At 43.8% G+C, this 24,498-nt stretch overlaps 1 protein-coding gene across 3 annotated transcripts in view; it reads right to left on the bottom strand.

Moving 5' to 3' along the window:
• CBY2 (chibby family member 2) overlaps positions 1-24,498 on the bottom strand; it is a 45,094-nt gene that overhangs the window by 15,089 nt on the left and 5,507 nt on the right. For 2 of the 3 annotated variants that reach the window (XM_073894525.1, XM_025875287.2), the window contains exon 2: positions 19,581-19,779. In XM_073894525.1, the coding sequence (XP_073750626.1) occupies positions 19,581-19,724 (144 nt within the window). In that variant the 5' untranslated portion in view covers positions 19,725-19,779. The remainder of the gene's footprint in view (positions 1-19,580; positions 19,780-24,498) is intronic. The other variant, XM_073894526.1, reaches the window with a different exon arrangement.

Genomic DNA, 24,498 nt, shown 5'->3' with positions numbered 1-24,498 from the left:
AGTCATTGGCAGGACCATGCTCCCTCTGAAACCCATAGGGGTGAACCCTCCCTTGCCTCTCCCCTGGTTTCTGAGGGTTGTTCACAATTCTTGCCCTTCCTCGATCTGCACCTGCCCCACTTACATCTCTGCCTCCGCCATCACATGGCCTTCTCCCGTCATGTGTCCACAACTGTTCTCTCCTTACAGAGACGCCAGTCATACTGGATTAAGGGTCTACCCTATTCCAGTATAACCTCATCTTAATCACGTCTGCAATGACTCTATTTCCAAATGAGGTCATATTCTGAAGTATTCGGGGGTTTTTACTTCAAATATCTTTTGAGGGGAGGGGGGTACAATTCAACCCATAACAGAAGCTAACATTAACCTAACGAGCACCAGCACAGTGCCAGATACTTTATATGTGCTAAGTTACTTAATCAGAGTTGCTGGCACGTATGCAAGTCCTCCCACCTTGGGTGACAGCCCACCCTTGGGGTCCCTAAGCCCATCGCCCTGGCCCATCTCCAACAGGTTCAGTTGAACCCCTTCCTGCCACAGAAAATGGCTCTGGTGCCAAGGAGCACAGCTCTTCCCTGCAAGGCCCCTCATGGACAAAGGAATCTGCTAGTAAGCCTGATGTATTTTATTACTATTATACATATTACATATTATTTATATTTGTTATTATTTTCACTGTGTGATTTTTGCCTGCTCTCAGTCGCCCTGCCTCCTCCATGCTTTTGGCCGTCTGGCACTTAGTTCCAGGCAGTGTGGTAAAATCCTTACCCCAGCCCTGACCTGAGGCCGTATCTGCAGAAAGAAACACCCCACCCTATTTAAGTTCCTCTTGGCTTTCTACTGTGACACCCCCCCCCAAATTATACCCATGATCTCAGGGGGAACTAAAGGAATAGTTCATTCCTAGAAAGGAAGTCTTGCTATTGGACCATCACAAAAACGCCCAGGGTCCAGATGAACGTGTAAACCATTCCTTTTTCCATTTCAGTGCCAAGTGGTCCAGCAGAGACCTCCTCTGATGGGTGTCTAGGGACCCTGCTCTCTGTGAGCTCCCTCCCTCCTCACCTCTGCCTTAGTCCTTTGCCTTTCTCTGCTCAGAGGCCTGGCTCCAGGTGAAGGGGCAGCCACCAGATCTGTGGCTGACAATGATGGTTCTCACTGCAAATCAATGACTCATTACTCACTGTTAGGTGATCACAGACCCTCCCACCCCATCCTGCCAGGGGGTTTGCTGGGGGAAGGGAAGAAAACAAATGGACACATGGACGGTCCTACCACATTAGCATAAAAATAACTTCTTTTATTGAACCTAAAGGAAGGGCACTGATAAGAATAAATGAGGATGATGGGGCCCCTGGGTGGCACAGTCGGTTAAGCATCCAGCTCTTGGTTTTGGCTCAGGTTGTGATGGTGAGATCAAGCCCCACATCAAGCTCTGCACTCAGCACAGAATCTGCTTAGGATTCTCTCTCTCCCTCTTCCTCTGCCCGTCCCCACCCCGGTACTCACTTGTTCTCTCTAAAATAAGTAAATAAATCTTAAAAAAAAAAAAAAAAAAGAATAAATGAGGAGGCAAATAGCAGGGTCATGGACACTGGCATCAGCAGACTGTGCAGATCTAGAGGCCAAGAAATAGTTTCTATATGTCTTAGCTCAGTCTCCCACAACAAAATACCACAGACTGGGTGACTTAAATAACAAATACTTATTTCTCACAGTCCTGGAGGCTGGGAAGTCCAAGATCAAGGTGTTAGCAGATTTGGTTCCTGATGAGACCTATTTCCTGGCTTGCAGTCAGCCACCTCCTCACTGTGTCTTCACATGGCAGAGTGTGTGTGCGTGTGTGTGTGTTCTGGTCTCTCTCCCTCTCTTATAAAGACATTAATGCCATCCTCAAGACTTCACTAAACCTAATCGCCTCCCCAAGGCCAAACCTCCAAATACCATCACACTGGGGAATCAGGGCTTCAACATAGGACTTTTGGAGGAACATAAACATTCCATCTCTATGCTACTTGACTTGGGCAAGTCACCCCACCTCTCAGAAGCTCAGTTGCCTCATTTCCAAAAGGAGGAAATCGTATGTAATTTGAGATAACACGCGTAAAGAAGCTGACACTTAGCAAGTTCTAAATAAATAATCATCGCCTCGGAGCCCTCCTACCAAACGGTCTTGCTCCCTTTGACTTACAATCTCAAGCCACTGACACACGACTGGGGCTGCTCTTAAAAAGTCTTGCTACTACAGCTTACGTGAAGCCTTTATGTTTGCCTGATTGATTGACTGGTTTTTGTTTTTAAGGGAGGAGCATTTCAAACGGGGCCGTCCTGGTACCGGCACCTACAGTTGCCCATTAGCTGGGCTCCTTCCTCCTCTGCAGAACACATGTATCCATGACCCAGTATTGAGAAGCTTCCTTGAGATTGCACCCAAAATGCCTGTTATTACTCAGATTAGCACCATCATCAATCATCCACGTTCCATGAGCATCCACATTTGGTGGACGCTACGCAGAACATGGAGGTAGACATGCCTCATGGGTTTCTAATCTAAACAGACAGGTAGAGCAGAGACAAAGGAAAGGGCAAGCATGCATCTGAGCCTCTCCAGGCTTTCCTCACCTGCAACTGTCAGATGATGAATCACAGAGAAAAATTCAGCAAGCAGGAGGGTCCATTAGAGAGCACAGGGCCCCTCGCCCTTCCCTGAAGAGTCATAGAAACCGCAGCTGTTGGTTCAGGAGTCAGAAGTGGGCAAGGGGGGGAGGGTACTTTCTGACCTTTCTCTCTTCGTTTGTGGAGAGGGGGATAGAAATTTGGATGTATGTAGTAAATTATCATGATGCCTGTCATCTCCCATTGCATGACATGATTACAAATGTGTTATTTTTGCTACATAGGGCAGGGTAGCTCTACTTTGGTGCCAGAAATCCAGCCTGATTATAGCAAGGCTTTGGGCCAAGATCTTTAAGGGACAGCTGGGGGCCCTCACCTTTGAGGAAGCAGAAGGCAGCCACCAGGAAGTACAAGAAAGACTGCTGTTAAGTCTATCAGGCAACAAATAAAGGTCAACAGTTGGAAAAAATATAAGAGGGAAGGAAACAGAAAAATAAAATGGCAGCTCTTGGCGGCTGTTATTTCTAGAAGAATCACTCACATGTGTGGGAATATTGACGGAAACAACAGAGGTACAGTGCCCTAGAAAGTAGGATAGTTGGCATTCCAAAGTTCCAAAGATAAGCAGGATAAATAAATCCTTCTTGAAGTCAGAAAGGAGATCATGTGCCTGACTGATCCTCATAAGTAATGTTGAAACTTTGGGGTCTCTAGAGCTGTGTGCCATCCTTACAACCAGACTTATCTTCTGAACCCAGGAACTGCTAGAAATTCCCCCAAAGTTCTGACGTTTTCCTAATATTAGTCCATCTGTTCAATCCATCCAAGAGAGAAGCTCTATTAAAAGACAGCCAATGGAAAAGACTTTCAGTTTCTAAGAAATTCTCCTTTAGTTTGGAAAAAGTCACACCTAAAACTAATATAATATTGTATGTCAATTACACTTCAATAATTTTTAAAAAATTAGGTGCGGGACACCTGAATGACTCAGTCAGTTAAGCAACCAACTCTTGGTTTTGGCTCAGGTCATGATCTCAGGGTCATGAGATGGTGTTTGGTGTCGGGCTCCACCTAATGCTTAAGATTCTCTCTCTCTCTCGCTCTCTGCCCCTCCCCCACCCCGCTCACGAATGCACCCTCTCTCAAAAAGAAAACGAAAAAAGTCAGTGACCTTGTGGTCTTTGGCCCCAGTCAGAGACAGTAAGTGGCCTTGTCATTGCAGGCAGTCAGAAGCCATGGGAGTGGACGCTTCCGAACAAAGAAGCTGGGGGTCTCCGCTTCCGACCAACAGGGGCAAAATTGAAGGTTTTGTTTATTAGCACAACTCTAATTGTGATTTATGTGATTCTGTACATTTCAATCTAACCAAAATTTAAAAATCATCAAATTACTTATGTGTGTAATCCCTTCAATTAATTATCCATTAGTCACTCCTTAATGATAACGGAATGCTTACCAAATAGCATGTGATCTCTGAATAGTGCCAAAAAAATTGATTAAACATTATTTCAAGAAGTAACAAGGATTCTGTTTGTTCAGTTTGTTTAGTGAGGTCTTTTTAAAGATTTTATTTATTTATTTGTGAGAGAGAGAACCAGCACAGGGAGGGGCAGAGGTAGAGGGAGAAGCAGACTCTGCTGAGCAAGGAGCCCAATGCAGGACTTGATCCCAGGACTCTGAGATCATGACCTGAGCCAAAGACAGACACTTAACCGACTGAGCCACCCAGGCGCCCCTGCTCAGTGAGTTTTAATGTGTTCAGTCTCCAAAAAGTGGGTCCGAGATTGGACTTGCCTCACTGTGAAGAAGGACCACCTCTTAAGGTGACAGTGTCAGAGGACCTCCACACTGGGCACTGCAGAGGCACACAGACTCGAAGTCAGACTACCTATGTTGGAACCCTGGTTCCACCCCCAGCTAGCTGCATGACCCCTGCCGCTGACTTTTGCTAAGTCCCAGTTTCTTTGCTGAGAGAATGACCATGCTCGTTCTTACACTTTAGGGTGGTGGTGAGGATTAAATGAGACAACACAGGACAGGAGAGACTTCAAAACAGTGGTGCATGGGCTTCGCCCACACTGAGACTCAATAAGCATTAACTGATTGGAAAGTTCGGGTGAACTGAAATCCTTATTAATGAACGCTTGAGCATCGTCTCTGAGCAAGGCAGTGTGTGTGGTAGTGGAGATAAGGAAGGAAAAAGGGAGAAGAAATCAGAGGCCATCCATTGCTCCCAAACGGGTTATAATCGAATGAGAGAGAGCAGCATTGGGGAAGACAGGAGATAGGAGTCTAAGAGCCAGTATTTATTGAGGGCGTACTACATTCCAGGCACTATTATGAGCCCTGTAAGTACCTTTTAATCTTCTCAACAATTCAGAAGAGAGGTACCTATTTTTTTTTAAAGATTTATTTATTTATATGAGAGAGAGTACATGAGAGGGGGTTGGGTCAGAGGGAGAAGCAGGCTCCTTGCTGAGCAGGGAGCCCGATGTGGGACTCGATCCCGGGACTCCGGGATCATGACCTGAGCCGAAGGCAGTCGCTTAACCAACTGAGCCACCCAGGCGCCCAGAGAGGTACCTATTAATTTTAGCCCCATTTTACGGTAAGGAAAGCAAGGCACCAAAAAGTTAAGTGATTTGCCTCCCGTCACCCAGCAAGTGCCAGAGCTGGGATATGAGCTCCAATTCTGTGCCCTTAATATTGCCTGCATATTGGCAGGAAGGGGAGGATCCTGGACTTGGACTTGGAAGTCCCCAGTTTGCATCTCCCATGCCATCTGTGTAGCCCTACAGAATTACTTCACCTCAGAGCCAGAATCTCCTCATCTATAAAACTAGTTAACAGTCCCCATGGCATGGTTTGTTGTGGTCATGAAATAAGGTGAGTTAGGAGTGTTCTGCATTGTGCCTGGCATGCAGTAGGCCTTAATAAAAGTTTAGATGCATCTGAGTCTGCACTGCCATTACTGGGTATAAACCAGAGTTTCTATCAGCTGAAGACACCCTGTGTCCCCCAGATAAAACCTGCACACTAAATATGCTTCAGACTCTCTCATGAAGTTGACCCACCCTCTTTCAAGTACTGTATCACAGAATTACATGCGATCATCAGTAATCCACAGCCCATGAGCTACAAAATCTTTTCCTAGTAAATCCTACCAATCAATTATTTTGAGTGCAACCCCTCACAGGTATATTTCCTAATTTACAAATGTGATGCTTTTTTTAATGTGTGATTATGGTATACACATTATAAAACATAACCCAAATTGAAATGTTTACAAGATAAAGGAAGATAGAGTGATTGTTTCATAATAATGCCATTGTACCTCACTCAATAATACAAAAAATATTTTGCTTCACAAAAAATTATCAATAATGTTTTTAGTGAGCACAGTGTAACTAAATGTGGTCCCCTGTTTCTCAAAATCTTAGTTTAACACAGTGAGCCAAAAGTCAAGTTCTACATTCAGTTGACTCAGATTTTTTAATTTAATTGCTGTCCTCACTGAGGAGGGTACCTCACAAAGACTGTAGATCCAAATGATAAAATATATTATTGACTGCAATTTCCAATACTCAATATTCAGCCCTATCCCCAAATAATGCAAGTTGTTTTTTTTTTTTTTTTTACTAAAATTTGTATCCATTTTCAAAACGTTTTCTTCATTGAATAAGTTTGGCTTTGTTGCTGTTTTTCAAAAAACTCTAAACTCTCTTACTTATTGTTAAAACATCATCTTTTCCATGAAGGCAAAAAATAATTGTGGTTTTTCTTCTTTTTAAAAATGCCTCCTAGACAGCACACTGTTAACAGTCATTTGTCACCCCAAGAAAGGGTCAGCAAATTTGGAACACCTGGTTTATTTGTAAAAATAGACAACTGCAAAACTCCCTACAGCACAAGAGACTTTTATGGGATTTCTCATTCTCCAACTTGGTACAAAGTACTGCAAAAGTCCTGGCATTTTATACAACCTGCTTACTTGTTAAAATCAGATTAATGGCATCCATAATCTCTTCTAGCTCATTGTACATTTCTGGTTTCAACTGCTTTGCAGCAAGAGCCTGACTATGAATTACCAGAGGGGAAAGGGGTCAACTGTAAGGAGATGGATGGTAACCAGACTTGGTGGTGATCACTCCATTGTGTATACAGATGTCAGATTATACTGCTGTACACCTGAAACATAAAACGTTGTGTGCCAATTTTACCTCAATAAAAAGAAAAGAAGATGGTACCACCTGGAAAGAAGTGATATCTTGAGTCTAAGGGGCACAGCCAGCCCAAGGAGATGCTGCAGGCTGGGGGGAGGCGCGTGGAGTCAGGAGAAGGTATGCCTGACTGCACCACCTTCCTCCCTCTCACCTCCTGCCGAGGGTTCCCTCTGATCAAGTCCAAGAAGCCAGAGCACAAGTGTGCTCCCTGACGGAGCCAGCATCTCAGAACAAAGAGAAGGGCAGAGACTACATGTAAGGAGCAAACAAAATAACCAACTGGTTATTCCAATTCCCAAATGGAAAGGACTGCATCAAAATCTACATGAGGCACATTTTTTAAAATATATGAATTCCCCAGAGCCACCCCCAAAATTCAGAGTTAATATGTCTGGGGTAGAGCCTAAATACTCTTATGTTTTCTTTTCTTTTCTTTTCTTTTTTCCAAATTCCTTAAGTGATTCCAATGCACAGTTAAGTTTGGAATCCCTAATTTTATAAGACACACAAATGACCTTGAGGATTTCAAAGGAGGTCACACAGTGCCCTTCTCACCAGTGGTCCAAACCAACAGGGGCAAATCGCCTTAAGAATCTTCTGTAAAGGGACTGCGTTTTGACCTATTATGATCTCCCAACTGTAGCAGCACTTAACCAGTCAAAAAGAGAGAAGTGTCTTCCTCTCCACCCTCAAGTACTAATCCTGAGGATAGCTGAGCCTAACGATACATTTTGCACACTTGAACTTTATTGTCCTTTTACCCCCTGAGTAGAAAATACAAGAAAGATTTGAATCCTTGAAAACTCTTCATACGAATCCAGACCCTCAACTTTAAATGGTAGCAGGCTTGAGTGGCCAAAGGGATTGTATTTCCATGAGGACCATCATTGGCAAGGCACCTCGTTCAGAAGTCTCACTTAAAGATCATTTTTTTCTATTATAATCATTGAAGTGAAGCCAAGAGGGAAAAAATTTGGCATTCTGAACTCTAGAATCTTGGTTTCAGAAATGCCTATTAATACAGTACAATTCAATTTAATAAAACTTACAAACTCCCAGTAATCCTCAAGGTGCTCTTAAAATTGAAATTGATTCTGTGAAACTGTTTTCACCTACCATCATTAAGGAAAATTCCATTTTAACTCCACTCTTAATAGGGAAGTCATGAAGAAAACTATTAAGTCCAAGAATACCGAAGGTGAGGAGCGCATGGCCTGGAGGAAGCAGAAACAGGGTGGACACCCAGTCCAGACCTTACACTCGCCTCATACTGCGGGTCCTCAGTCTAGCAGCTGCTCATTTCCCTAGGGAATTAAGCGGAGGAACTCAATCATAATTTCCAATCACAGAGCACAGTTAAGTGGCAAGTTGTTTTCCATAAGGTAGTTTTACCATGAACATGCCCACAATTAAAAGAAGCTTGGCTGGCAGATGGGGGGACATTTATTGACTAACATGGCCAGTGCAACAAAAGGACATCATTGACCTGCAGAAGTGGGAGCCTGAAAGCAAAGCTTAGGTTTACCCATGTTGTGAATGGGTCCCGAGGGCCGCGGTTGGGATCGCTGGGCTCCTGGGTGCTGTTCCCTGACAGTCTATTAATCTGCCATGTAACCTTGAACCAAGGCTCTCAAAGGTCTCTTGTCAATTTCCCACCAGAATAAAGGCAAATAAAAATAAGCCTGCCTTAGAAATCCTACCGGGGTATAACTTCATTTTTCTACAGGTATGTCCTACTCTACCCAGTAGATACGTCCCAAATAGCGGTGAAATGCTTACAATGAATGAAAAATCAAACGGTTGTCAAGAGGTATTTTTTAGATGCTCTCGGAGAGTTGACTTTAAAAGCATTTACGGGAATGGCTAAGAGGCCAGGTGCCAGAGATAGACAGCTGTTTTCTTAATGTAGCAAGAAACTGTTTTTGGTAGATTAACCAACATTATTACCATCCCCTTAATTCCTATTATCTAACACCCCTTCTCCTCCACGTGCTAGGACCTTCTACATTTACTACTGTGTCCATGACAGCTTACCAATCACCAAAGATGTGCACTCCTGCCCCTGCAGAGTGAAGGTGTCTCTGGGAAGTGACTGCCCCGCCAGGGACTTCATCTCGAAGCCCCCATGAGCTAGGCTGAGGCCGTGCAACTGAGTTCTGCCCAAAAGAATGTGGGTAGAAATGACACATGCTGCTTGGGACCACCCCTGCATAGTCACTAGAAAGACAAGGAACAGAAAAGGAGGCCTCATTCAATAGGGAGATTCAGACCGAGTCAGTTCAAGTCAAGAAAATAGGTAACGGACCTCTTTTGTGAGTCCTTCAGGGTCCCATACCCTGAGGATCCATGTAGCTGACCAAACACATGCCTCTGTAGAAATCAGATTAAGCAACTACTCAGTGTCTGTGATATGCCAAGATCTCTCACATATAAACACAAAATCTCATTTTTAAGAGTGGTAGAATTATCTGCATTTAACAGAGGGCGAAACTCAGGTCAAAGAGACACAGAGGGCTTGTCCAAGGTCATTCACTTTGAATGCAGCCGTGCTGAGGTTTGAAGCCAGGTCTTCTGGCGCTGAATGCAGCGATGGTGGCACTATTCTACAGCTTCCTCAACTGGACAGGGTGCCCAAAGAGATCCCCAGCTCTCATTCAGCTATGACCCTCAAAGCCTCAGGCATCCAACATAAGATGTGAGGATGACTCATTGCTACCCACCTGTCTCTAAGGGCAACCTACCTGAGATTGAGAAAAAAAAATGTTTTCTACAAACTGTTTGATCCACGTGACGAATGCACGGGCCACAGGGCCTGACCATCTGTCCACCATTATCCTTGGATGACTGACCACTGCCAGGTGCCACGCCAGCCGGCATGGATTAATTAGCTGGTATAAAACAAGTTCAGTGTAATCAATCATGTAACCTTGAGCCCTTCATATCCAGTATTACTAAAAACATACCATAACCTCGGGACACTAAGCAATTAATGACCAAAGTGGAGATATGAATAAGGCCTTAAATGCACCTGATTCATGTTTGAATCAAGTCTGATACTCATTTGCCCTGCAGGGACTCTCCCAACTCACTACTGTAATCAATGAAAAATTCATGTGGCCCAAATACATATAGATTTCTGATCATGTGATCCACTGTAGCAAAACCTCAGACAACCCCACAGTGAACCCTTCCTTTTGCTTATTTCTACCAATTAGCCCCGTACATTCCAGACCTACTCGTGAGACACAAGGAGCACACTGCCGAGGTTACCATGGCAGCCCCCCAATGTCCCCCTTGAGAAGGGCCTCCATTTGCAGACCCTATCCCCTCCATTATGGGACTACAACACATTTATCACCTTTACTTCCCAAGGGGGCTTCCAGACCGTCTGTGCTATTGATTGTTTCAGCAATTTACCAGGTAGGGAATTAGAGTTATGGGTTAGCGATTTCCTGTGTGCTTCTTGCTTCACTTCTGAAAGTTTGGTGCTAATTTCATCCTCGTGAGAACGCTGCACCGCTGGGATGCCCTGATGGCTGGCTGATGATTATTTATCTGCAAGACTTAGCAAAACTCACTGACTGCCGATAAGTCCCTGGCTGACGTCAGGCACAGGTGCAGGCACGAAAAGCTCGTTCAGCCCCAAGAAAGGACTAAGAACAAATAAAAGACCCAAGTAGACAGAAAATGCCAAAGGCCAGGAAGGGAAGCTTTGCATTCTCTGAAGGATCACAAAGCTGGATTTTGCCCGGCAGTGGGGAAGGACAGGATTGAACCCCTGAACTCCTGCAGGGGAGACCACACGAGAGGAGCCTTTCCCTCCACCAGTTCGCTTCCCAAGGCAGTGTTGCAGTTTTAGCACAAAGCATCAGCAGTCAGATGTGTTCAACCAAGAGAAGCCAAGAAACTGGGATAAAGAATCTGCTCCTCCTCCTTCTTCCTCACCCCCCTCCCCCTCCTCCCCCCCCTCCTCCTCCCCTTCCATAATTATGCCTCTTGCATAATTCTGAAAATTCTCCTTTCCTGGGCTGGAGTGACTCACAGCACTATAAATTCAAATCTTCACCCTATTCCTAACTCATAGGTAACTGGGACCAGACGCTGGTGCCCAGTAAATTTCTTCAACCTCTTTACCCCCCAAAAGAAGTGCCAGCAAAGAGTCTGGCAGCAGAACTGACATGGGAAACAGCCACTTTAACTTGGGCCAAAGCCCTTGAATCTACAGGGTTGTTTCCCACCTGGATTTTTCCTAGTGCACCCACCACCACACCAGGTTCTTAGACATCTATTTCCTAATTGCTCCCCACCTATAAAATTTTAATCCCGCAGATATGTTGATTCTGTGTATCTGTGTGTGCATTGTATGTTTATCTGTGCTTTACACATAAAAAGAATAAGACTTTTTTTGTTGCCTCCCAAGAATAAACTTTTGTTCTCTTGGGAGCGTGATCACCACTCCCCGCCCCCCTTAAGGAGGGAAAATGGAGGCCTAAGTGCACATTTACAGGTGTGGTGGTTTACAAGCACGTCCTGTCGAGCAGAGAAAACTGGGAGCCTGCTAAATGGAAAAAGGAGCTACTTAGGAGGAAAAGGGTAGAGACAGAGCAGGGGGACCCGAGACTCATTTACATCCTTTCTAATAGCATCAAGGGCTGGATTTGCAATTAGGCCTATTTACCAGTGCAGGGTCCATTTATGAAAGGCATAAATATCACCTTTGATTTCTAAAACGACTGCCTTTCCCCACAATTTGGCAGTCTCTGAAGAAATGTTCAATGCCAGGGCTGATTTTGACTAATAATGAACACCTTTTTCTGAGCAGCTCCAGGCCTTTCCTCTGCACACCCCCATTCTCTCCCTCTGTTCTCACCCCTGCCGTGTGACACCCAGCTGTCCAGCAGTCCGCAACATAAGCCTCAGGCCCTCCGTGGTGCTCTGGGCCATTCAGAGTTTATTACAGCATTTTCTAATTAGCCAAGAGTATTTTAAGCCCATATTTTTATTCCTCTTCTCCCTGATTGATTTTCTAAATTATGTGTCAGCACGAAGGTGTTAAAAAAATAAAAAAGAAAAAACACTTAACTCAGCAGCAATTAACTGCAAAGCTTTTAAAGCTTCCTTTTCATTTCATAGGTCTTCAAGAGCCAGAAATAATATCAATAATACTGAAATCAAGTTGTATTTTACCCCTGGTTAAAAAGGCAGCAAGTGGCTTGAGAGGCACTATTTATCTAAGGCAACATTTGCTAATCTTTTCTGCCTCATGCCTAGCTGTTAAAATTTCCTACACCTACACACACACACATCATGGTGGAAAATAAGGTTGGGCAGGATTTAGCTGAAGTGGGCATTGCTCATGAAGATGGTGTTTGAGAGAATGTGCTCAATCCCTAAACACTTTTGGAATGACAACATTTTGTCTTGAGCAATGCTTAAGTTTAGGACACTTGGTGACATCCTCAATCCATTTTCTAGAACCAAAAAAGCTAAGCCTCTAAAAGCATAACCCTTGAGGTTATTCTCAGACAGTTTAGAGTAAAAAGCATAAGCAAGAAAGACCGAACTGCCCAGATGCCTCTTTTTTTCACTGTTTAAAGAGCCCCCAATTTGGGGCGCCTGGGTGGCTCAGTTGGTTAAGCGACTGCCTTCGGCTCAGGTCATGATCCCGGAGTCCCGGGATCGAGTCCCACATCGGGCTCCCTGCTCAGCAGGGAGTCTGCTTCTCCCTCTGACCCTCTTCCCTCTCGTGCTCTCTCTCTCTCTTTCTCTCTCTCTCTCAAATAAATAAATAAAATCTTAAAAAAAAATAAAGTACAATCCTTTAAAAAAAAAAATAAAGAGCCCCCAATATGCAGGGAGCTTGGAGACCTGGTTATTTTGCAGCAAAAGGGAGAAAAGAACTCTTTCTGGAATTTGGTATTCATCTGGAGATCAGAGCTTGCCCCTTGGGTAAATGTTAAGATAACTGCCCCCAGGGGTCATTCACAGTTGAAGATTCTAAACATCCAAACAACACTGCAAGTCAGGGAGAAAGAGGCAGAAATCACTGGGATAAGAAGAATTGAGGGTTCTTCATGTATTGCAGGAAGAGGCTGACATCTAGCAAAAATGTCCCTTCTGCTGCCTTCCACCTGTCAGTCACCAAGTGGCCCACCTACAGCTTTCTGTTCCCATTGTGCCTTTTAAGTCTGCCCTCGATGCTAATTTTAACCACATTTCACCATACCTGAACGTGAGGATAAATGGATGGGGTGTGCGTGCGTACGGTGTTTCAAGATGAGCAGCCAGCCACTCTGACATTTGGCCTTAGGATACTCCTTCAGAAGAGGCAAAATTAAACCTTTATTCCTGGGCTAATTTGTCTACTTGAGCTCACACACCCAAACTCCTCTTGTCTCACAGCATATTGTACTTTAGTGGATAAGAGACCTTCTTAAGTCATCGGGTTTTCCTTTTCACCTTGACTGACAGGAATCTCAAAGCTGAATGCTCTGCTCAGTTGCGGTAACTGGCTTTAGCACACATTCCCCACCACTACATCTCACCCCTGCCCCGCCACGGCCCCCTACCCCCGGTTCATGGCATGATATTTGGCCTTTGTTCTTTTATCCTTACTTGGAAATTACTTCTACAATAAGCTACCCTACAGCTTTTTTTTTTTTTTGGTGAAAATAAAAATAAAAGGACTGAATTATCTTTAAATGACTTTTCATTATAGAGCACTCTCTTTGCGATACGCCTGAGTTGACATCCTTATTAAGAAAGGCTGATCTGCGGTGGTGATTTCGCAGGGCGATTAGCACACTCATCAGAATTCATGAAACCTCTACAGCATTACCTGCTCCACCTGAACAGAAAGTCATCTCTGCCTGTCTCAGTTAAGTTTCCCCATCTATAAAATGATAACAATGCTTGTTTCTTCTCCCTGTTACACTCATGTTATGAGGATCAATGCCACAGTGTCTATAACGTGCTTTGAGCTCCTCAGGTGACAGGGCTCTGTAACTATAATTACCATCATTGACAGCAGTGAGAAACTGCTGTAGGCTTTTCAAGGAACGGCCGCGGCTTGGGCACCCGCCTGGTCTTCTCCTGGAGCTGCAGATAGGCTAGCACACAGACTGTTTGCCTTTTGCAAGGGGGCATACTTACCGCCAGCTCTAATAACCGATATAAAAGAGATCTCAAAATGCAGAAAGGTTGCAAGAAGGCTGCAAACAACACATCACCACCACTGCCCTTCAAAGGAGGCTCAAAACCCCCAGCAGTACATGAGCATTAAACAGGTGTGCGGGGAAGACTGCCGGCAGCAGGTAGCACGGGGCCCGGATGCGTTCAGTTAGTCTACACAAAGGTAATCTTCTTCCTAGTTAGGGAACGCTTTTATAGGATCCCATTCTTTACACTGGAAAAAAAAAAGTAGACGACGTCCATATCCCTCAAGCTGTCAAGGCTTTTTATGACCCTTTTAAGACTACTGCTACTGGAAGCCTGTATTATCTCTCTCAAGGAGGCCCCAAGACTCGAGTCCATAACTTTATCACCTGCCTCCTGACTGTGACTGCTCTCGTTCATTACATCTGCCCCTCGACACCATTCTCGGCTCCACCACAATTGCACAGGCACATCCATCCTTCAGACAACTCCAATTCCTCCCCTAATCTGACCTTCGCAGCCAAAGGAATTCTTAGACAATATTTTTAATTACGTCTCCTGATTCTTTTTTCTCAAGACCCTCTGTTTTGAATGTTTTCTTCCAAGTCTTTTCTGATCCTAAAAAATATCAGGACAAATCCTAACATCAGACATCATTTACTTGGTTCCAGAAAATGCACAATTGCCTGCTATTTTAAAAATCTGGGTACAACTCATCTAGTAATGTTGGTGCAGTAGCAATGGCTAAACAAAAACTTCTAGAACTAAAAGAAATGAGATGGTGTCTGGGTCAGGAGACTATAAAGCCAAAGCAAAAAGAATTGGGGGAAATATATATATATGCGTATTTATGTAGTTCCAAGATTCATTTGGGTGCAAAAGAAAAATACACTGTACTTAGCATTCTGCGTTCAGTGTAGCATCACTGAATGCCAGGAAATGCGATTTCAGAATATCTGAAATTCAACAGCAAACTTGCATTAACACTTAGGAGAAAGGAGGGGAACATAAAGTGACAAATTTACTTGGAGTCGTGCAGATCCTTTTTAGCCAAATTGCTGGTTTGAGACAGCTCATCATCTCTGTAAGAACATGAACTGCAGACTTGTCACTTTTCCCCGCTCTGTGCAAATACAAGCTGAGTGATTATGTGTCTGCCCTCCCCAGTCAGCAGCCCGGTTCTTGTTCTCTGCGTTGTGGTTGGAGCCAAAGAAGAGCCCTCTCTGGGGACTCATGAAGGACTGTCATCAGGGCTCTATGACTGGATAATGGCGGAATAAATGTTATGGACGAGCGGCACCTTCGTGTGCAAAGTACAAGTCTCGCTAACAAAGAGAACTGGCTCAGTGATTGAAGGCCCCTCCAGAGCAGCATTTGGCTAACAAGACACGGCTCTTAGTTGCTTCCATCCCCTGACCTGTCCTCAGGGACTGTCACCTCCTTGTCCCAGATGCTCAGGCTTATTTTGGTGCAGCCAATTACTTAAACTGGGAGCCCACCTCCAATGCTCTCCCAGATACTTCAAGAAAAACATTTGAGGGCACCTGGGTGGCTCAGTCGGGTGACAGTCTGCCTTCGGCTCAGGTCATGATCTCCAGGTCCTTGAATCGAGTCCCGAGTCGGGATCCCTGCTCAGTGGGGAGCCTGCTTCTCCCTCTGCACCCACCCCCGCTCCTGCTCTCTTCCTCTCTCCCTCTCTCTAATAAATAAAATCTTAGAAAAACTGGAACCACTGGTCATGAACTCTTGGGAGGTGGCTATTAGCTCTGATCTGACTCCAGATGCCCAAAAGGAACTCAATAAATGTGTGGTGAGAAGCAATAAATGTATGAAGTGATTAATTAAATATGTGGATTATGACATGTCTCTAATATTCTATTTCATATGAAGATAGCACTGAATTGCCACACTAATCCTAGGAGCATCTCACTAGCCTCCCGTTAACGGAGGAAGAAACAGAATCATGGGAAGTGACTTGCTCAGGGTCATGCAGCTAGTGGGAGTCTGGCTCCACTCTCCTGGCTCTTCACTCTACACTGCACTGCTCCCACATGGAAATAAAGGTCTCCCCTCCTGGCTCTGACTCCCCAGAGCCAGAGATATATGGAGACAGACAGCTACCCTGAGGTTCTGCAGGAGGTGCGTACAACAGAAGGTTTGATGAGCTCCTCACAACCTCCTTTCTGCCCTCTCTCGGCCTGTCCCATGTCCAATACTGGCAAAGGGGAGTGAAGACCGAGGAATAGGCCAAGTACCCTTGAAAACCCATCTTCCTAACCCAAATGGACACCTTGCTCTCTCCCTTTCCACTACCCCCTGTACAAGGACTGCATTTTTCCCATCCTTGCTGCTGTCTTTGTCACCTGTCCCAGCAAAGCATTGAGAAGAAGATTGCACCCTAATGGGCCTCCATGTCCAAATTTCCCAAACTGAAGTTCCTCCTGGACCACCGAGGAAGTACATAATCCAGTCTTATAGCCAAGCTGCAGCTCAGCAGAGACATAGTACCAAGGCCACCCCCCACAGAAACGGGGTTCTGGGGCTTTGCTGACATCAGGTAAACAGTGCCCTATTGACATGGAGGCCACATCAACTCACAGTTGATTAAAGAAACCATGGAAAGGGGTTTAAGGCCATTTATTCCAAACCCCTGCCCCACGGTGGGAAAATTTTTCCAAACAAATTCTCAAAGCTTGGTTTTGTTGTGTCAAATTTCCTTTTTGGTTGTGGTGGTATTCTTTTTCTTTTCTTTAAAATCAAAAACTAGAGGCGCCTGGGTGGCTCAGTCTGTTGAGTGTCTGACTCTTGGTTTCAGCTCCGGTCATGATCTCCTGGGTTGTGGGATCAAGCCCCACATCAGGCTCCAGGTTGGGTGCGGAGTCTGCCTGAGATTCTCTCTCTCCCTTTCCCTCTGCTCATCCCCACTGTGCCCTCTAAATAAATAAATAAACTTTTTGAAATAAAAAATTGCAAATAGGTAAATCCTCAAAGGGAGTACTCCTCCATGCCCTTAAAATGTCACTGCATTTGATAGTGCCAGCCCCCTCCATGGATTTCATTCCTGCTTCTTATCTTCAGTTCAGGTCCCAGAGGGCAGAAGGGAGGGTGGTGCCCTGCCTCCTGACCACTGTGGCTGCCACTCAGGCATCTGCAAAACTCGCACCTCTGTTCCACCGCAGGGGGCCTTCTGCCCCTCTGTCCCTTCTTGCCAGGCCACTGAGAAATCTAGGAATCAGGAATCAGAGACCAAATTAACTTCTTCAAGATGTATTGTCACATCAACATGACATCATCAATTGATGAAATGATTTTCACACACAAACTTAAACTAAACCAAAGTTTGACTTAAGGAGTTAGCGGTAAGTCTATATGGGGATTCGAAAGATAACAGATAGCGAACTGCTTTGAAAAAGCTAAAATATTGTGCATAAGTCTAAACTATGTGTGTTTTGAAATATGTATATGATATTTATACACATGTGTACATGTGTGTATATATATATACACACATGTACATATATGTCTATGCCTGTGTATTATATATACATAGATATGCCTATGTATCATATATATTTAGGTGATATACTATTAGAATTGGTCAAAAAATTTTCTTAATTCCCCCACAAGAAAAAACTTTTCTGGGGGCACCTGGGTGGCTCGGTTAAGCGACTGCCTTCGGCTCAGGTCATGGTTCCAGGGTCCCGGGATCGAGTCCCACATTGGGCTCCCTGCTCAGCGGGGAGTCTGCCTCTCCCTCTGCCCCTCCCTGCTTTCATGCTCATTCTCTCTCTCAAATAAATAAAATCTTAAAAAAAACTTTTCCACCCATTCATATTGGTCATATTTTTCAGATATGTTCAAATTCTCAGTTGTCTGGGCCTGAAAACAATTTCTTTCGGGTTGGCTCTACTGGCCTTTCTGTGAGGCGATGGCTGACTATCAAAAGGCCAGAAGGTTCTCCGGCACCAGCCACTTGGGTTTATCCCACACTCACCATCAGTGGACTCACTGACAAGGCAGGGAATTGCTGACAGAGGCTATTAAGCACTTTTTTTTTTTTTAATTGCTATACTATTCAGTGATCCTTCTTGTAAATGATTTCCTTCTCACAACAATTGGAATGATTGATCAAGAGAGGTTTTCTGCAGAGAAAGGAAGAAATTTCACATTCCAATGAGGACAGGTCCTCACAAATTGTAGCAGAGGTTCGCACAGCTCATGAATAACAGTTGCAGGAGCTCATCAGAAGGCCCAGCGGTTATAGCAGGGTGCTCTGTGGTGAAGCCCGAAGGACCACAACGGGCCAACAGACTCCACCCAAAGAGTCTGAGGAATCTCACTTGATGGCCTCTATTAATCCTTAGATCTTTAGCCCACTAGGCAATGACCATGACTTTCAGGCTTCTGTCTGCCTTCAGAAAATCCAAGCCCACAAAAACAACTCAAACAGAACATTCACTCCTCTTGCTCAGCAGGCAGTCTTCCCATCACCACCACCAACCACCTCATTTCTACCACTTGGCAAATGCCCAGCCCCCTCTAGTGATGACTGTGGATGGAGCCAACGGCGCCTTTGGACAGCATCACTGGTTTTATGTGGTCTTCAACGGAAGACAGCAGAATTTTCAAGGCATTTAAATAGTTTTCATTTTTTTCCTTATTTAATGTTTTTCAATCAGAAGTCATATGCTCATTGTAATACATAAAATGACATAAGACTGTATGGAAACAATATTCATTGCCATACACCCTTCCTCCACTGAACCTACACCCAATAATCCACTCCTCTGAGGAATCCAGAGTCAAGAGTGTATTCTCTGCACTCACGCACGAGGTATTCATGCAGACATGCACAGATAGCAGAGGGTTTCTAGCTTTTGTTTAGAGATTTTTGCCAAAATTAAAAAATCACACTGTACATATTATTCTACAACTTGACTTTTTCCCTTGACAATCGTGGACATCCCTCTGTATCAGTTAGTGATTGCCGCATAACTGACTGATTTCACGAGGGTTACCAAACTACAGCCAGGAAGCCGAACACCTGTCTTTGCAAATAAAAGTTTTATTGCAGCCCAGCCATGCCCATTCACCTCCCTCTTGTCTATGGCTGCTTGTATCCCACAACACAAGAGGTTAAGTAATTGTGATAGAGATCCTATAGCCCCCAAGCCTAAAATATGGACTAGCTGACCCTTTAAAAAACTTTTGCCAACAGGGGCACCTAGTTGGCTCAGTCAGTTAAGTGACTGCCTTCAGCTCAGGTCATGATCCCAGGGTCCTGGAATCAAGCCCTGCGTCAGGCTCCCTGCTCGGTGCGTAGTCTGCTTCTCCCTCTCCCCCTGCTCAAGCTCTCTCTCACTAACTCTCTCTCTCAAATTAAAAAAAAAATTTTTTTTAAAAAGACTGAAAAACTTTTTGCCAACCCCTGCCTTAAAACAGCAACCACTTATTTCCTCATGATTCTATAACTTAGCAATTCGGGCAGGGCTCAGCCTGACAGTTCCACTGCCGGTCCCACCTAGGGTCGCTCATGTGCCTACAGACATTTAGCATCTAAATAGTTCAAAGAGCTTCACTCACGTGTTGGCAGCTGGTGCTGGCTATCAGCTTGGTAACTTGTGTCCAGATTTCTTCATATGGTGGCAGCATTCCAAGAGGGCAAGCCCAATGCACACATAAGCCCCTGCTTGCATCCATAGTGTCTACTCCTATCATTTTACACATTTTTCTCCTGAGGTTTTTGTTTTGCTTGAAGGTTTGTCAAACCTGTAAGAGATCACTGTATAAACAGATTTTAATACATTGTCTATCAAAGGCACTTTTAATCTATATGTTCTCTATATCATATAGCCAAACAGGTTTCTTTTCTTTTATAGATACTGTTTCCAGGCTTAATGACAAATGTTTCTCCAAATCCTGGATTGTACTTGCATTTTCCCAGATTTTTTTTTAAGATTTTATTTATTTATTTATTCATTTGAGAGAGAGAGAGAGAGCACAAGCAGGGGAGTGGCAGAGGGAGAGGGAGAAGCGGGCTCCCTGCTGAGCAGAGAGTCCGCTGTGGGGCTTGATCCCAGGACCCCAGGATCATGACCTGACCCGAAGGCAGATGCCCAACCGACTGAACCACCCAGGTATTTTTTTTTTTAATTTTTACTGTTCTTTTTTTTTTTTTTTGAGAGAGAGATTGAGAGAGAGAGAGAGAGAGGGAGAAAGGGAGGGCATGCACACGCAAGCAGTGGGGAGGGGCAGAGAGGGAGAGAAAATCTTAAGCAGCCTCCACACTCAGCCCGGAGCTCAGTGCAAAGCTTGATCTCACAACCCTCAGATCATGAACTGAGCCAAAATCAGGAGTCAGATGCTTAACTGACTGAGCCACCCAGGCGCCCCTTTATTGTTCTCTTTTTATATTAACTTTTTAATCCATTCAGAATTTTATTCTAGACTATAATAGGAGCTAAGGTACCAACTTAATTTTTTTCCAGACGGAGAACTAGTTGGGCCAATATCTTTGATTAAATAAATCAAGCTCTTCACTGAGTGGAATCCATTCTGATTCTCGACTCTATGTCACTTTCTCTTTGTCATCATATGAGGTTGGCTTTATTACAGTGGCTTTAGAGTGTGTTCCGAAATCTGGTATGGAAAAGACCATCTCACTATTGTTTTCATATTTTTTAGCAACCTCAGATACAACTATTCTTCAAATAAATTTTAGGATCACATTATCCAATTTTAAACCAAGCAAGCACATAAACATAACACTGCTGGGTTTCTGACTGAAATTGCATTATATTTATGTTAATTTGGGGGAATTGACATTTTTAGAATAATCATGTCTTCCCTTCCAAGAATATAGTGTGACTTTTCATTTGTTCAAGTAATATTTTTTTCTTATACTTTATATCTTATGTTTTTTTCATTGTCTTGTTACAAATTTTGTAACCAGTGTTAATGACATTTTTAGGCTTTACCTCAGTGTTGCTAAAATGGAGAAGAGTTATTGATTTTGTGTGTTTAATTGGTATCCAAACACTTTAACAAATTCTCTATTCTGGAAGATTTTTGGAGAAAATAGTCACATCATATGCAAAAAAAGTTTTATCTTTTTTCTCATTGCTTATATTGATTATAAAAATAACAATAATATAGTCCGTAATAATGTAAATTCTGCTATAAGACAATAACCAATCGAACTCAAATGGGAGGAAGATAACTTTTTATCTGGGATGAGGGAGGATATGGTGGGTATCCGTATCCCCATTATTCTCTTGGACCAATTTACCCAGTGAAACAGGAACCAAATAGCTGAGAAATTTCTGGATAATTGCCAATATCCTGGCAAGTCCAGCCCTCAGATATTTAAGCAGAAACACTTACAGGCTATCAAGTAGCACCAAACTACAACTAGGAAATCATTTATTCAGAGAGTACAGCTTCACCCCCAAATTCCCAGCTGGCTGTACAACTCATCTCATGGATTAACACATAGAAAGCCAACTCCACACTGTACAAAATACAAAAATACAACTCTGTACAGTTGAATTTTCGGGACTTCATTTGTTGCATTAGTTTTACTGTTTTTGTCTTGTGTTTTTTGTTTTTTAATTGGCCTTATGGCATTCCCTAGAGCCTTCAAGAAAATTGTTGAATAATAATGGCAGGAGGAGACATCTCTGTGCAATTCTGGCTTTTTTTTTTTTTTAAGATTTTATTTATTTATTTGACCAAGAGAGAGAACACAAGCAGGGGGAGTGGGAGAGGGAGAAGCAGGCTTCCCACAGAGCACGGAGCCTGATGTGGGGCTTGATCCAAGGATCCTGGGATCATGACCTGAGCCGAAGGCAGACACCCAACAACTGAGCCACCCAGGCACTCCCTGGCTTGATTTTAATGTAAATTGTTTTGTGCTTCATTATTCATACTAATATTTGCTGTTGGTTTTTGACAACTGATCTTTGTCATTTTTAGGTACCTTCCTTCTGATTGAGTGAGGAAGGCCTTTGGCTAAAAGTAGCAGAAAACCGGATTGTGATTTGGAACAGCAATTTAGAGGCAAACAGGGTCTGGTGTTCTTTTAGCAGTTCAGCAAAGTTGAGATGGAATATGTGTAAGTAGGTGGCCCATGTCTACTGTGTAGAAGAGATAGGATAAAGTGCTCAAAAGAGTTGTGAAGTCAGTAAGAGGAACAAAGAGACAAGAAAAGGAGAGAGCCAGGGTACAGAGTGGGCTAGAGAGAAGAAACAGAAAAATCTCTGATGGGGAGGAAAAACGTCCTGCCACATTTCCTGAAAGACAACATGGACAACCACATGGAAGACACCATTTTGATTTTAAAAGCTTTAGATCCCGCTGAACTTACAAACCTTCGTAGTGGACTCCAAAAAATCACAAAAGTCCGTGTTACTAGATAATTGTGCCCTTCTGTATATCCACCCACTCTAGGACACTGAAGTACAACATTTCACATTTCAGGAACACTGAGAGTATATAAGTTTAGCATCAAATACTTCATGCAAAAATAACAAGCTTGGCTCCTGGGGCTTCCTTGAGTATTTCAGAAACGACTCAAAGCAAAGCTTCAGGCACGCATGCTACCATCAGAAGGGGACATGGATTAGTTAAATTGGGAGGTAAATTATTTCTGGCTGCTGAATAGCTTCAAGTTTCTCCTTACTTGATTAGTTAGACTATGTCTGAGTTGTTTAAAACTCTTTTTTACCCTCTAATGGAAAAGTAAACCAATTCTATCCAAAATATTTAGAAAGTAAAATCATCGAGGAGTCTCAAAGTTAAATCTTGGACTGAGATAAAATATTCCGTATGAATTGTCTTATGAAAAATCAGCTTCCTAGCAGCAACCTGAACAAGCTCCAATTTAATGGTGCCATGAAAATGTTTCTTGCTGTACTAGGAGACAAGATCTCATAATTCCTTTTTGAACTATGAAAGAAATCTATCATCGAGGCCTTGTGGGCAGGAACACAGATTTAGGGGGTCAAAACACCAAGCATTTCCCTTCATGACCTCGCCACATGAACCCCTAATTAATTATGGGTATCCTAATGTGAAAAATACTTTCGTAACTGAAGGGTGACCCACTCCCATTCATAAGCAGACCACAAATTGGTCACAACTCCCCAAACACCATGAAGGAGCTGCTCAATTTGTATCTGTGTTGAACTTCAAGTGTTGCATAATTTATATCTAAAATCCACTCTCATACATCTGCTAAAAGACCCACTCTGACCTTCGCTCCCAATCCCAACTGCATTAAAAGGGACTATAAATCACTGGAACACAGTACCCAATCACAGCCCAGCTCTCTCAAAGCAGGCAAATTTCTCACCTTGATGAGTTCATCATCCCCTAAAACAGGTTATAAAAACTGTTTGCACGTTGAGATAATAATTCAAAGACTCTTTGTTTTACCTATGGCTCACTACCCATCCAGGTGAACCAAGTGTGCACATCGACAAATGGAGCAGCTGGGTTCCACTGGGCCTTCCATTTACCCCTACCTCGAGAAGACTGAACCTCAGATCCATGCGTGCACCCAGCCGTGGACCTGTCCTCAATTTAACAGAGCTCTGCTTTAGGCTCAACAGACCTTATATCCAAGGATAGCACAAAATATAAAGATATGATCTTTACATCTAAAGATCCCCTTGACTCCAGATCAAAAATGAGAATACGTTTTTACAGGAAGCCCACCTCTGTCCTTTCCTATAGCAAAGCTCTGCTTTCAAATATAAATATTTTTGATCCCTAAACAACAATATTTTGTTTTCTCTGCTTTGCCAGGGGAGGAAATCTTCACAAATTTCTCTCAATCTCTGGATGCAGTTACATCAGTTGTGCTGCTAATGCAGATGGTATGAGGTCTGCTCCCACCCCAAATCACTGTTGAGAACCAGAAGCCCTACAGCAGACAGGTGCAGCAAGAAGAGGCTTCTCCTAGCAGTTTCCAGGGAGGTTTTTCCAAAGAGATCCAGGAAGAACCATGAGGAAGTCTTACTGCCAACCGCCACCCAGCAGTGGGGGAGCTCAGGATTTTCCTTGGCAACCATGGTGTCATCTGTATCTTAGAAGGGGCTTTGTCCAACCTGGGTGGCGGCAGATAGCTGGTGGGCTGGGACAATGGCCAAGCTTAGCCCCCCATGAGTATGTTAACAGAGAACTAGTGTTCTTGAAGTTGACATCTGTCTGTCCTAGTCAAGGGGCTCTGGGTCACCGACACCCACAGTAGGGTATTTGACTGAGGCCCTGTCCCCACAACCTACCAAGAACACATGTTGTTGGCTCCCTGCAGAGGCACACCCAACTTAGCTGGTCACCCTGCTAGAAAGAAGGTAAAGGAGTTTAGAACACACCTCTTTACCTTCTAGTTGATTAAGAGGTTTGAAGTTTCCTCGCGGGATATAACACAAGAAGAAGAAAAATCTTCCAAATGGGCCACCATCTACAGTACAATTAGACCTGCTATACAACCAAATAT

Source organism: Callorhinus ursinus, unplaced genomic scaffold, assembly GCF_003265705.2.
Source record: "Callorhinus ursinus isolate GAN/ISIS: 27379988/994484 unplaced genomic scaffold, GSC_fseal_2.0 scaffold7, whole genome shotgun sequence".
In the NCBI taxonomy this organism is placed as follows: Eukaryota; Metazoa; Chordata; class Mammalia; order Carnivora; family Otariidae; genus Callorhinus; species Callorhinus ursinus.
Note: the sequence above shows the minus strand (reverse complement) of the source record. Positions and strands in the feature narration are given on the sequence as shown.